This window comes from Periplaneta americana, chromosome 2 (genome assembly GCF_040183065.1).
Source record: "Periplaneta americana isolate PAMFEO1 chromosome 2, P.americana_PAMFEO1_priV1, whole genome shotgun sequence".
In the NCBI taxonomy this organism is placed as follows: Eukaryota; Metazoa; Arthropoda; class Insecta; order Blattodea; family Blattidae; genus Periplaneta; species Periplaneta americana.
The window spans coordinates 100,299,676-100,312,951 of record NC_091118.1 but is presented as its reverse complement, the minus strand read 5'-3'; the positions used below and the strand labels follow the sequence as shown (position 1 = coordinate 100,312,951).

At 33.8% G+C, this 13,276-nt stretch overlaps 1 protein-coding gene across 1 annotated transcript in view; it reads right to left on the bottom strand.

The window, feature by feature from the left end:
* LOC138694462 (uncharacterized) overlaps positions 1–13,276 on the bottom strand; it is a 53,420-nt gene that overhangs the window by 21,433 nt on the left and 18,711 nt on the right. Inside the window, exon 5 of the mRNA XM_069818196.1 lies at positions 10,446–10,573. Within this exon, the coding sequence (XP_069674297.1) occupies positions 10,446–10,573 (128 nt within the window). The remainder of the gene's footprint in view (positions 1–10,445; positions 10,574–13,276) is intronic.

The window sequence follows — 13,276 nt, the reverse complement described above, 5'->3', positions numbered from 1 at the left end:
ATGAAATTGAACAAATTCCCTTGAGAAATCTCCTAAGCAGATGCCAGAAATGTGTGGGAAATGTAGGCATATAGTTCCAGCATCTTCTTGTGTGACATGGGTGAGTACATATCTTTGAAAGTGCATTAGAATTTATTAGGCAGCCACTCTAGCATAACAAGTAACTACTGAATCATGGAATCATATATTGCCTGGCTGATGGGAAGTGATAGCTTATTGGCCAGCACAATCCTGTCGCAGCTCTGGTCAGATGATGATTGTATGACCCGGTATATTCAGCAACAATCATGTCGTGATTATGAAGTTTGCAGTATGAATCAATTGATTTTCACTCATTAATTATTTAAATTGCGTTAGTGGATATAACGAAATTATTATTTAGTTCTCAAACATGAGAAGCTCGCTCTTTCATTTTATACATTAATTTGAATACAGTTTAGCAAACACATCAAGTAGTTGCACATATTTTTCTATACAAAAGTAAAAATTAATGGAATCGTATAATAATTAAGAATGAAATTATTCAAGTTACTTTGAACAAGACCAAGAACACTCCGCTACTTTTGTTATAAACAGAGATGGGATTTCTATATACCGGTAATTATATATTTTGTTCCTTGACATTTAGATACCGAGAAAACATAAATTTTCACGAAACATTACATTAGGATTATTATAACTGAATATCATTATTTTTACATATTCGTAGGTATTTTACATATTGTTAGCGATATTACATAAAAATACTTATGTTTAGCATTTTCGTATTCACATGTATGTAAATTTCCTGCATTGAAATTCGAAACTCAAGCTCGGGCTATTGTCACTTGCTGCAATAGGGGGATTAAGATGAGTGACAGCTATTTAAAAGAATGAACACTGTATGTAAAGAAAATTCTAAAATGTGTTTTATCACAGGTTCCATTAAGTTCCAGAAAACATTCTCCTTTCATAGTTTGTTACTAGTAATAAATAGCAACATATGTGTACCTGCCTTTATTATTTAATGCCTATTTGAACAGTAAATCACAGCAAGACTATTCATTTGCATTTTGGGGTTTCCAGAAATATTTTTCTGAACAAATGAAATATGCCATTTTTTATGTTACTCTGGAAATTTCATCTCCAACCTTAAACACCATTGTTGTTGTTTAGTCAATTATCCGAAGACAGGTTTGAACCTCGTAAGTGATACCATTACTCATGAGGCAACTGTTGTTGTTGTTGTTGTTTTCTAATGCCAGGCGTTTGACAATAAAGTCATTTGACCTCTTGCACTCCAATACTTTTCAAAGATATTATCATGACTAGCCACTGAAGCACAGATTTTGAGGTGTTCCGAATCCATTTCTTGGTTTGAGTTGCACAATGGGCAGTTAGGGGACTGATATATTCCAATTCTATGCAGGTGTTTGGCCAAAAAATCATGGCCTGTTGCCAATCTAAATGCAGCTACAGACGATTTTCGTGGTAAATCGGGAATTAACTGTGGATTTTGATGCAGAGAGTTCCATTTTTTCCCTTGGGATTGAGTTAACTCATGAGGCAACTAAGCCAGAATATAATGAGATAGTGTGGCCAGCTCCTTTCTCCCTCCATTGCATACATCGCTGACTAGCTACATATTACACTAATCAGACTTCAGATGTATACAAACAAATTGTTCTTCCTCTGACACATATCGTCAAGTAACATGGCTAATGAGAAAGATAAGCTACAGCGTGACGTCACATTCTTAGTCTTAACGTGAACAACATTGAATAAGTTTATATACAAATGCACGTTTAATATGAGTTTAATATAGCAATTCCTTTGTTTTTTAGAACTTTGAACATGTATTTATATTAGGCGATCAAGATGGCCATGACTAGACCATGAAAACCACATGATTCCTATTCGTGCCGTAGCCTGTCTTTCTCATTAGTCACGGTCAAGTGAGATGTACTGTCTGGTAATAGATGTACATATCAGTCAGAACCTCAATCAGAGGATTTAAATAGCATTATTTTGAAATATCTCAAACTGATTATAGTTTCACTAAAACAACTGATGGGAACAGTAAGTGAACAGTCGACATCAGTTTTCTCTAGTGTGAGTATGGCACCAGTCGCATCCTTGCTGGCTTCAAAATTAAAATCAGTTGAGGAGTCCTTTACAACTGATGATAAAATAGTGATTTGTCAAGAAGGCTATAAATATATCAGATGTTCCATGAAATCCCAGCTTGAACATCAGGTACGAAGTGCACTGCATAGAAAAACAAACAAGTAGGTCTTCCAAAGAAGTAGATAGATACTCCTAACACAGATACAGAATTCTTCCCCTTCAAGATTATAAGGACTTATGCAGTGCGATGATTACTGCCAATATTCGATGGTACAAGCCTGAAGTGCCACAATTCAACTCTTTCCTGGAAAAATATTGCAAGCAATATGTTCCTGATCATTCAACACCAAGCAAGAATTATCTTCAAGTCTGCTATAACGAGGCAATGGGCAACATAAGAGAGTAATAGGAGATGTTTTCATATGGGTTGCTGTTGATGAAACTACGGATGCTAAGGATCAGTTTATTGCAAATCTTGTCGTACAATCTGACACCTCTTCAAAGCCATGTTTGATCTACTGCAAAGAGCTGGACCATACAAATCACTCAACTACTGCGAGATTCGTGAATGATGGGCTAAAGTTTTGTGGCCTAACTGAATTCAAGAAGAGAAGTCCTGTATTCTGACGCTGCAGCATTTATGCTTAAAGCTGCGACTGCTGTAAAGGTATTTTATCCCAATGTGATCCATTTTACGTGCTTGACTCATGGACTGTAACATATTGCCGAATATAATAGAGCTAAGCAAATCTAGCTTTCAGGTAAAGCTCTCTGTGAAGCAGACTTGAATAATTTCAAGGGAAAAATTGTTCCGGGGCTGGGTATCGATCCCGGAACCTTTGGCTGGACGCACCAATGCTCCAACCGACTGAACTATCCAGGAACTTTACCTGACTCCGTCTCAATTTTTCCCTTTACATCCACATAACTCGAGTGGGCTGACAAGACGCCAGAAACCAGAAATTATTCATAATAGAGCTAAGTTAATAGATTAATTTCGGGAACAAAAAAGTGCTTCTAAAATCCCCACAATGAGTGCTCGCTTACAAACAGCAACTGCCAGATACACCATTGCCCCCAGAAGCAGTGTTAACGAGGTAGGGAACATGGACAGAAACAGTCAACTTGAACATCTAGATGCCATAAAGACTGTTGTTGATTCTCTTGATCCTGAAAGTGTTGCATCTATTCGTGAATCTCAGAGTGCATTCAGTGATTCCAAAGTAATCTGCTCTATTGCCTATATCAGGGGCAACCTCAGCTGGCTTCCAGAAAGCATCAAACATCTGGAAACTTCTCTACAAGATTCTATTGCTGTCATAGAAAATTCTATTGAAAAACTAAGTGTTGTGCATGGAGAAACTGGTACAAGTGTATTGAGTAAATTGCAAACAGTGTTGGAAAGAAATCCTGGATATTGAACATTTCTAAGTGTGTGCCGAATTCTAAGAGGAGATAACGTTGATCTATCTGAGAACATTTCCCCAAGAAAAATTCCTTTCCTAAAATTTGCTCCAGCTACATTATGTGATATAGGAAGACCATTCTCTGCATATAAGTCTGAGCGACAATCAATGACCCCAGAAAACTTAGAAAAATATATAATTGATATGCCGCAAAATTTAATGCATAAAAGTGTCTTAAGAGTTGAAACCAATAAAATAATAAATTGTATTAAATATGTGACATTACATATTTTTATGATTTTACATACTGTACTTTACTACATATTTCACTGTTTTGCACTACATATTTATGTACATATTTTGCTAAATGATACTACATAAAAATCCCAGTTCTAGTTATAGGCTAAATCAGCCAATATCTCCTTCAATATTCGAGGAAAAATAGAAACTGAAATATAAAATAATTCGACCTAATTAGAAATGTTACAAAAAGATGACAAAGTTAGAAAGATAATTATATAACTGTTATTTACGACATCAATCCTAATAAATCTCTTCAACGCTAATATTTGTTAGAGATAATGGAACATGAAGTCTGACATCGTTACTGTAAAAAGTTTTGAAGCAGCAAAAGCTGTGAAACATGCAGGGACCAAAGAAACACATTCGAATAGTGAGACTTTTTCATATATGTATGTGGAACTTTAAAGTGTACAAAGTTTAATAGAGTACACAGTGGAATAAACTTTGGACCTGCAAAACCTGCAATGCAGGAGGATCTGGGCCTTTGTGGGTGAAGGGCATGGAGACAAAAGATTTGCTAAATTGTTTCCGAAGTTTCTGTAAGATGGCCTCGATTTATTTCTGTGGGCAAGCTAATATTAATTTTTTTAAGTCACTGGATTTACATATTACTGAGTCTATTCAAGGATTTTTTTTCAAGCTACGCTACCGGTACTGAAAATTAGATGTGTCTTGTAAGTTATTTTAACTCTCCTTTCCCATAAATCATGTCCCAAACAAAAGATATGAATCCTACTATTATTCGTTCTTTTGTTTAAAACAGGCCTACTTTCTTCACTGATGATTCACAGAATTGTTTATAACAATGCTCCATTATTTTACTGAACTAACTCAAAATTTTGCATCACATAAATTAAGATAACAGTACGTCAAACTATTTTTAAAACGTCAAAAATTGTAAAAAAAAATAATAGGCCTATATTGTTTATAAAAATACTGAGAGTTAAGTAAGAGAGTTCGCATTGTTTCTTGATTTTCTGTTGTCCTTGTTTTATTGGTACCAAGCTTATATTATCCACTATTTCCGAAGTTAACAAGTACAAATCAAAGGATTTTGAAGGCAAATAAAATTCATTCCCTTGGTTTTGCTTGAGAAAAAATAAAGCCATTTCGTAAGTGTACGGCATAATAAACAATAACCCTGACTGAAAGGACAGCAGGTAAAACGTTTCTACATTTATTCGCAGTTGTCATAAATTCTTTATTAACAACATATAGAGACGCTGGAACAAAATCAATGTAGCCTACAGAGTAAACCATAAGTAATGTCATTAATTTCCTGAAGTTATTTTTTTTCTAGATATTTCAAACAAAAAAGCTTAATACAATTTTGTTCGTTTTTGCTTTCCTTTCGAGATAAAATTGTTTTATACGAAACATTTCATAGTACCTATGTTTTGGCCAGGAAAGCCACTGATTTAATTTCCAATATCCCCAGTCAATTTAAGAGAGCAGTATATTATGACAATAAATTATTGAAAGAATCTTAATTCTGTCATTTAAATGTGTAGAAAATTGATCTGAACAAATGTAACTTTTTGTTCTAAAAAGGAATTTTAATATTTCCCGAAATATTAGGCCTATTATGAGATGTTTCATATAAAATAATTTTTTTTCTCGAAAAGGAAAGGAAAACGACCAAATTGTATTAAACTTTTTTGTTTGAAATATCTAAAACAAGAATAACACCTTGAAATTAATGCTATTACTTACGGTTCAACAATCCTGAACAGATGGAAAAACTATTTTGAGCAACTACTACATGTACATAGGCCAAATAGAAATGATCGGGACGAAATTCAAATACAAACTGCTGAGCCATTTATATCCGAACCCACACTTTCTGAAATTGAAATTGCGATAGAAAAGCTGAAAAATTACAAGTCTCCAGATATCGATCAAATTCCAGCAGAATTAATACAAGAGGGTGGAACCGCATCATGTAGCGAAATTTATAAGCTTGTACTTACTATTTGGGATAAGGAAATTGTACCAGACCAATGGAAGGAGTCCATAATTGTACCCATCTTTAAAAAGGGGACAAGACTAACTGTAGTAACTATCGAGGAATATCACTTTTGTTGACGTCATACAAAATTTTGTCGAATATTCTTAACTCCCTATGTAGATGAAATTATTGGGGATCATCAATGTGGTTTTAGGCGTATAGATCGACTATTGATCAGATTTTTTGTATTCGACAGATATTGGAGAAAAAATGGGAGTATAAGGATACAGTACATCAGTTATTTATAGATTTCAAAAAGGCATATGACTCAGTTAAGAGAGAAGTTTTATATAATATTCTCATTGAATCTGGTATTTCCAAAAAACTAGTTCGATTAATTAAAATGTATCTCAGTGAAACATACAGCAGAGTCCATATAGGCCAGTTTTTGTTAGATGCTTTTCCAATTCACTGTGGTCTAAAGCAAGGAGATGCACTATCACCTTTACTTTTTAACTTCGCTCTAGAATATGCCATTAGGAAAGTTCTGGATATCAGAGAGGGTTGGGAATTGAATGGGTTACTCAGCTCCTTGTTTATGCAGGTGACGTGAATATGTTAGGAGAAAATCCACAAACGATTAAGGAAAACACGGAAATTTTACTTGAAGCAAATAAATAGATAGCTTTGGAAGTAAATCTCGAAAAGACGAACTATATGATTATGTCTCGTGACCAGAATATTGTACGAAGTAGAAATATAAAAATTGAAAATTTATCCTTTGAAGAGGTGGAAAAATTCAAGTATCTTGGAGCAACAGTAACAAATATTAATAATACTTGGGAGGAAATTAAACACAGAATAAATATGGGAGATGCGTGTTATTATTCGGTTGAGAAGCTTTTATCATCCAGTCCGCTCTCAAAAAAGCTGAAAGTTAGAATTTATAAAACAATTATATTACTGGTTGTTCTATATGGTTGTGAAACTTGGACTTTCACTTTGAGAGAGGAAAAGAGGCTAAGGGTGTTTGAGAATAAGGTGCTTAGGAAAATATTTGGGGCTAAGAGGGATGAAGTTAAGGAGAGTGGGAAAAGTTACACAACGTAGAACTGCATGCATTTTATTCCTCATCTGACATAATTAGGAACATTAAATCCAGACGTTTGAGATGGTAGGGAATGTAGCACATATGGGCGAACTCAGAAATACATATAGAGTGGTAGTTGGGAGGTCAGAGGGAATAAGACCTTTGGGGAGGCCGAGATGTAGATGGGAGGGTAATATTAAAATGGATTTAAGGGAGGTGGGATATGATGATAGAGACTGGATTAATCTTGCTCAGGATAGAGACCGATGGCGGGCTTATGTGAGGGCGGCAATGAACCTCTAGATTCCTTAAAAGCCATATGTATGTATGTGTGTGTGTGTGTGTATATATATATATATATATATATATATATATATATATATATATATATATGAGTCATTCCACATCAAATCGCACAAATTTAACCTCGAATTGACTTTCATGTCTCTGATTTAGATAAAACAAATTTTGCACATTCTATGGATTGAAGAAGTAAATACATGTTTTATTATTGTTGTCTATATCGATTATTGTAGTAGATATGTGTTATCAAAGATTCTGAAATAGTTCGCACATCATTATTGTTAAACGTGATTATCTCCACTAATAATCATCACAGAGATTTGCTCTTTGTCTCAATTTGAAGGTGATATTACATACTTTGTTCTTCGCATAATAATATAAAAATATAAGTTTGTTAACTTTGTTTTAAAAAACATTTAAACACATAAAAATATGTTTTAATGGCTACGACTTGCTTTAAAATTACAGAAAAAATCTTTAAATACCATGAAATTATTTTAACCACCCTTAAAAAAATCAGAATGCTACTCTCAACCGTTGAAGAATAATTAAATGATTCACCAAGCTGCGCGTCTTGAGTCCGCGGGCTGTATAAGTACTGTTGCAAGATGATGTGCAAGTGCAGCTCTAGATGAGAGTCGTGTGACCACTTTACACTGTTCTACGGTCAGAATATCACTCTTTCGCGTAATTTATCTAATATAGTACTGTGTTTAAATATTGTTTTTGTAAAATATACACTTGTAAGAATGATAACTACAGTTTAAACAACACTGCACTTTTAAAACTAATCACCTACAACCAATTCTATTTAATGTCCACCACTTTACTCTCACTTTGAAGTGAATAGTTCTTTATTATGGCCTGAGATTGTGTCAGTGGAACAAAAGAATGAAGTTGTAAGATCCCTCGTACCACTTTTGCTTGTTGGTACCTTGAGTAGAAAATATAGCTAAGTTATTTGTATTCGCTAATGGTAAAAATTTAAAAGGAATATTATAAATGTTATTATTAATTCCATCAAGCATTAATTTAACATTTTCATGATGAACATAGACACAAACTGAGTGCGTGCCACTTGTTCCAAGGAGTATACATTTCTTTGGTCTGAGTTTGAAAATTTTTGAAAATCCTATTTTTGAAACACTGGTAAGTTTTTTTAAGATTACATAGTATTAATCTTTTCTCTTTGTGAACTCTCTTTCCATCTTCTTTAACTGAAACACAATTCTTTTTGCCAGCCATAACTCTTCTCACATTATCAGAATTATAAAGTTGAACAACCTTCTCTACTACAAATGTTCCCAAACTTTTTCCCGATTTAGGATTAGGAGTAACCAAAACCCCCTTTTCTACTTGTTTAGAAATTCATATCATGTGGGTGGTGATATTAAAATGTTGTTGGATTTTACTGTAGGACCAACTTAAAAAAATTGTTAATATATGTATTTTGAGATTTCTGTCGTCTGTTTCATAAAATAAGTGTATCAATTTCTGTACTATATCGGAATTATTTGAATTTTCAACTGAAGTTGTGTCTTCTGTGATATTAAATATTTTTATGTTTAAGTGTATCTGTAACGTTCTGCATTTTTTTGTTTTGGATATTTTTTTTAGATAATTTTGTCTTCGTTATTGGCGATTCTCAATCATCACTAAGCTCTCACACATCTTCAACATATTATTTTTAAAGTTATTTCTTACTCGAAAGCAACCTGAAATCAGCGTAGTTCTATGTAAAATATAATAGATTACACTTTCTTTTTGCATTTTTAAAGTACCGATAAGCTGTTATAAAAATAATTGTTTAAAAAGTGACCCTCTGAAACAACTCCATCAATAAATCAATTAATATAATATTCCATTTGTTCCCATTTCAAATGACACCAATACTCAACGTCTATGATGCATAGAATCTTAATAATGAGCATTTTCATACTGCGTCGTGCATGAATTTGTCATATAATGAAAAGAGTATAAATAGTAAAATATTAAAGTATGGTCCCAGAAAAAAATTACAGACCTCTTATTTTGATCTGAACAACATATTTTAGAAGATTTAAGCAAATACTAAATGGTCACGTTTCGTATACAGGTGTTTGATTTGACATGCACACAATACAACACGATACCTACTCCGAAAGACTTAGGAATTATTGTTAGATAAATTAAAAGGAAACTACTAAGTGTTGAAGGGACATTACGTGCTTTTAGAACTAGAGGTTATCTGTTTATTCACGTAAAGTAACACCGCACCACTGATAATGTATTACTCACTCTCGCTGCAGCTATCGCAGCTGCATGCTTCGGCGCACGGTCTCACTCAATCCCAGCCTTCCGACCCGAACACACCATCAGTAAATTATTTGCACAGCGACTTCTTATTCGAATAGGGTTCTAAAACCAACGCAGTTCTACGTAAAACATTTCAAAGAATATAATGATGTTTTTTTTCCCCTTTTTAGAAGTACGTCCCTGATATATAAAAACGTATTTTAAAAATATAACCCTCTAAAAGGGCCCATTTTATAATTTGATTGAACACAAAAACGTAGTATATAATACTGCAATTATTGCACTTTAAAATGACATAAATACGAAATTTCTACGATTTATAGAATCTTCAGTATAACCATTTTCATAATGCATTGCATCATAATTTACGGAAAAAATAACATTTAATAAATGACTAAATAATTGTGTCAGTGCGAAAAAATTACACATGGGTTATTTAATTTCATCAATAGAATATATAAAAAAAAAGCTGGAGCAAATATATATATATATATATATATATATATATATATATATATAAACAGTGTTTTTTTCTAGAGAAAAAGATGGTGGAACTCTGGGTAGAAAATATTATAGCGAACAGGGAAATGATTATTACCTATTGTCATGCTCAAGAAAATGACGTGTTTGCGAAAATACAGGTACAATTTTGAATAAAATTTTCTTCGTTTGAAGGGGGAAAATAGTGGCAGTAGAGGTTATCACAATGATTTAAGGTCAACGTGGTCTTTAAATGAGAATTCAAAATTTTTTCATTGGATTCTGATTCTATGTACCAAAGCAAATAATGTTTGTTTGTCAGACGAAGAAATGTTTATTCAGAATTTGTATTCTCACAAACGCATTGTTGTCGAGATGAACAAATATTAAAAACAAACACATATAGGTATTTCACACTATTCATATTAGGCATACTTGGTAGGCAACAAACTGTCAAAACATATTTCTTATGTGGGCTAGGAACTGGGTGCACTCATATTCAAAATGTACTTACTGCTATATCCTGATAAAGGTCCACACTGTCCAGTGGTAGGGCCATCTACTGAGTTGAGGATGAATATTTGATCAATATCACAAACACCTCCCAACTTCCTGGCCAGTTGTACTTTTCTGTACTCTATTCTGTACAAAATTCAATAGCACAAATGCATTTATAATTAACATACTAAATTTCATACTTTATATAGTGTTACAATAATTGTTCATAATATAGAATTGTACTACCTACCAAAAGTACAATAGCTATATTTTTGTAGTGGTTACAAAGCTTGTGAGTTCAAACAACCTGGAAGAGGATGATGGATTTTTAAGCTGCAATGAAATTTCTCAGCATGGGTTCCTTGACACAGGAAGTAAAGCTGCGGATCGAACATCACAGATTTACAACATGTGAAAGAAACTTATCTCAAACCTATCTCTGATAAAAGGGCCCTGCTAGTCTTTTCTTGTTCTAACAGTGCATTGTTTCGTGGGGAGACTCTCTGAGAGCCAGCATATTGCATGATCGCAGAGATCTCTGAAGGGCAAAGCAGAAAATAAATTAGAAAATATGATGGTGCTGGCAGTTGAAATAAGCCCACTGGCTGCAATATAGCGGAAGAGTTTCAAAATAATAGCGTTCATTCTTAAATGATTTACGTATTTTCATATATGAGTAGTTACAATTTTGAAAGTTGGCTGACAGAGGTTTGTTTTCTTGACAATACGAAGACCAACAATTTGAGAGAATATTATAAATAGAAATAGTAGCTTTGATTAAGAATATTTTAGCCTGAAGAATCGAAAATATTTCTATGCAAAACAATATTAAATTCTAATGGTTTAGTAAACATAATATTCGATGAAAGAGTAATGGAACGGAGAAAAATTCTCTCCGGCACCGGGATTTGAACCCGGGTTTTCAGCTCTACATGCTGATGCTTTATCCACTAAGCCACACCGGATACCCATCCCGGTGCCAGGCAGAATCATCTCAGTTTAAGTTCCAACTCTTGGGTTCCCTCTATGGCCGCCCTCTGCACTACGTCATTGATATCTATGAACGTAGGACTGAAGTTCACACATGTGCTGAGGTGCACTTGTTATGAGTGACTAGTTGGCCGGGATCCGACGGAATAAGCACCGTCTTAAATCACGAAGTGATTTACGCATATCATATATATTATCCTAATGTACCGAAGTACATATGATATTTCCATGCAGATATTCTGCGTCATCATACGATGAAAGAGTAATGGAATGGGGAAAAAAATTCTCTCCGGCAACGGGATTTGAACCTGGGTTTTCAGCTCTACGTGCTGATGCTTTATCCACTAAGCCGCACCGGATACCCATCCTGGTGCCGGACAGAATCGTCTCAGTTTAAGTTCCAACTCTTGGTTCCCTCTAGTGGACGTTCATAGACATCTCTGACGTAGTGCAGAGGGCGGCTACTAGAGGGAACCCAAGAGTTGGAACTTAAACTGAGACGATTCTGTCCGGCACCGGGATGGGTATCCGGTGTGGCTTAGTGGATAAAGCATCAGCACGTAGAGCTGAAAATCCGGGTTCAAATCCAGGTGCCGGAGAGAATTTTTCTCCGTTCCATTATTCTTTCATCGTATGGTGATACAGAATATCTGCATGGAAATATCATATGTACTTCGGTACATTAAAATAATATATATAAACAAAATATTGCTCAGTCTTCTTACAATATTAGATTAAATTATGAAATTTAAAGAATCTATAAGCACAAACGTTCTTGGTTTGGAATTGAATAATCACTTGAAGTAGAAAACACATATGCATACAATATATTAGTTCTAAATTGAGTTTTACCTGTTATGCATTAAGAACCTTATTTTTGGCGATATAAACACCCTCAAATAATACACTTTGCATGCTAGGGGATAATGAATACACTGTGAGTTCACAGGGCTAACGGCTTCGAAGCTGGGTACCTAGTTCTAATAAAGTGCACTGGTAGCAACATAAAACATGGGGGCATGAGATAGTTACTCTGCCTGCCATCATGAATTCACTTCAATTAAAGTCCCCAATTTTATATATATAATATTAAAAAAAACTTCCATTGCATAATGAAATTTTGATTTTTGTTCTGGGGTAATTCATCTGATGCTAAAAATATTTTTGTCTTACAAAAGAAAGTGTTAAGAATAAAAACAGGTGTGCATAGAAGAGCATCATGCAAAACTATTTTCCAAAATTTAGAAATTTTGAACTTACCTTCTGACTATAATCTTTCCCTGATTGTGTTATGCATTTAGTACTAATAAGAGCATTCTTAATGTTAATACAAAACACAATTCAGAATCTCCATCTACAGCTATTATAGAAAAGGAGTTCACTATTCGTTTATTAGGATTTCAATGCACTGCCTAATTACCGGCACTTTAAAGCTTTGAAGAGCAAACAGACAAAGTTTAGTATATTTAAGCTTTTTAACGTAAAGATTATATTCAACAAAATAAATAAGAAACAATTTATTTCAGAATTAATGTAATACCTCCATATTCATATCTTATGGTACTTAACTGATGAATTGTTTATATTTGAAAACTGAATTAATCTGCTTGTTACATATTGTATATTTTTGTATAATTTTTAATTGTTCCACATTTCAAATCTACAATGCTAATGTAAGACCTATGGAACACAATAAATGAAAAGAAAATGAAAACAGTAGGCCTACATTTGATACTCTTTTAATCTCTCGAAACATACGTCCAAATTATGAACAAAGTAAAGCCGGGCCATAAAAATTCTTTTTATGCTTCTGCAGAAACAAACCTCCATGTTTCAGTGAAAATACTTAACACTCTT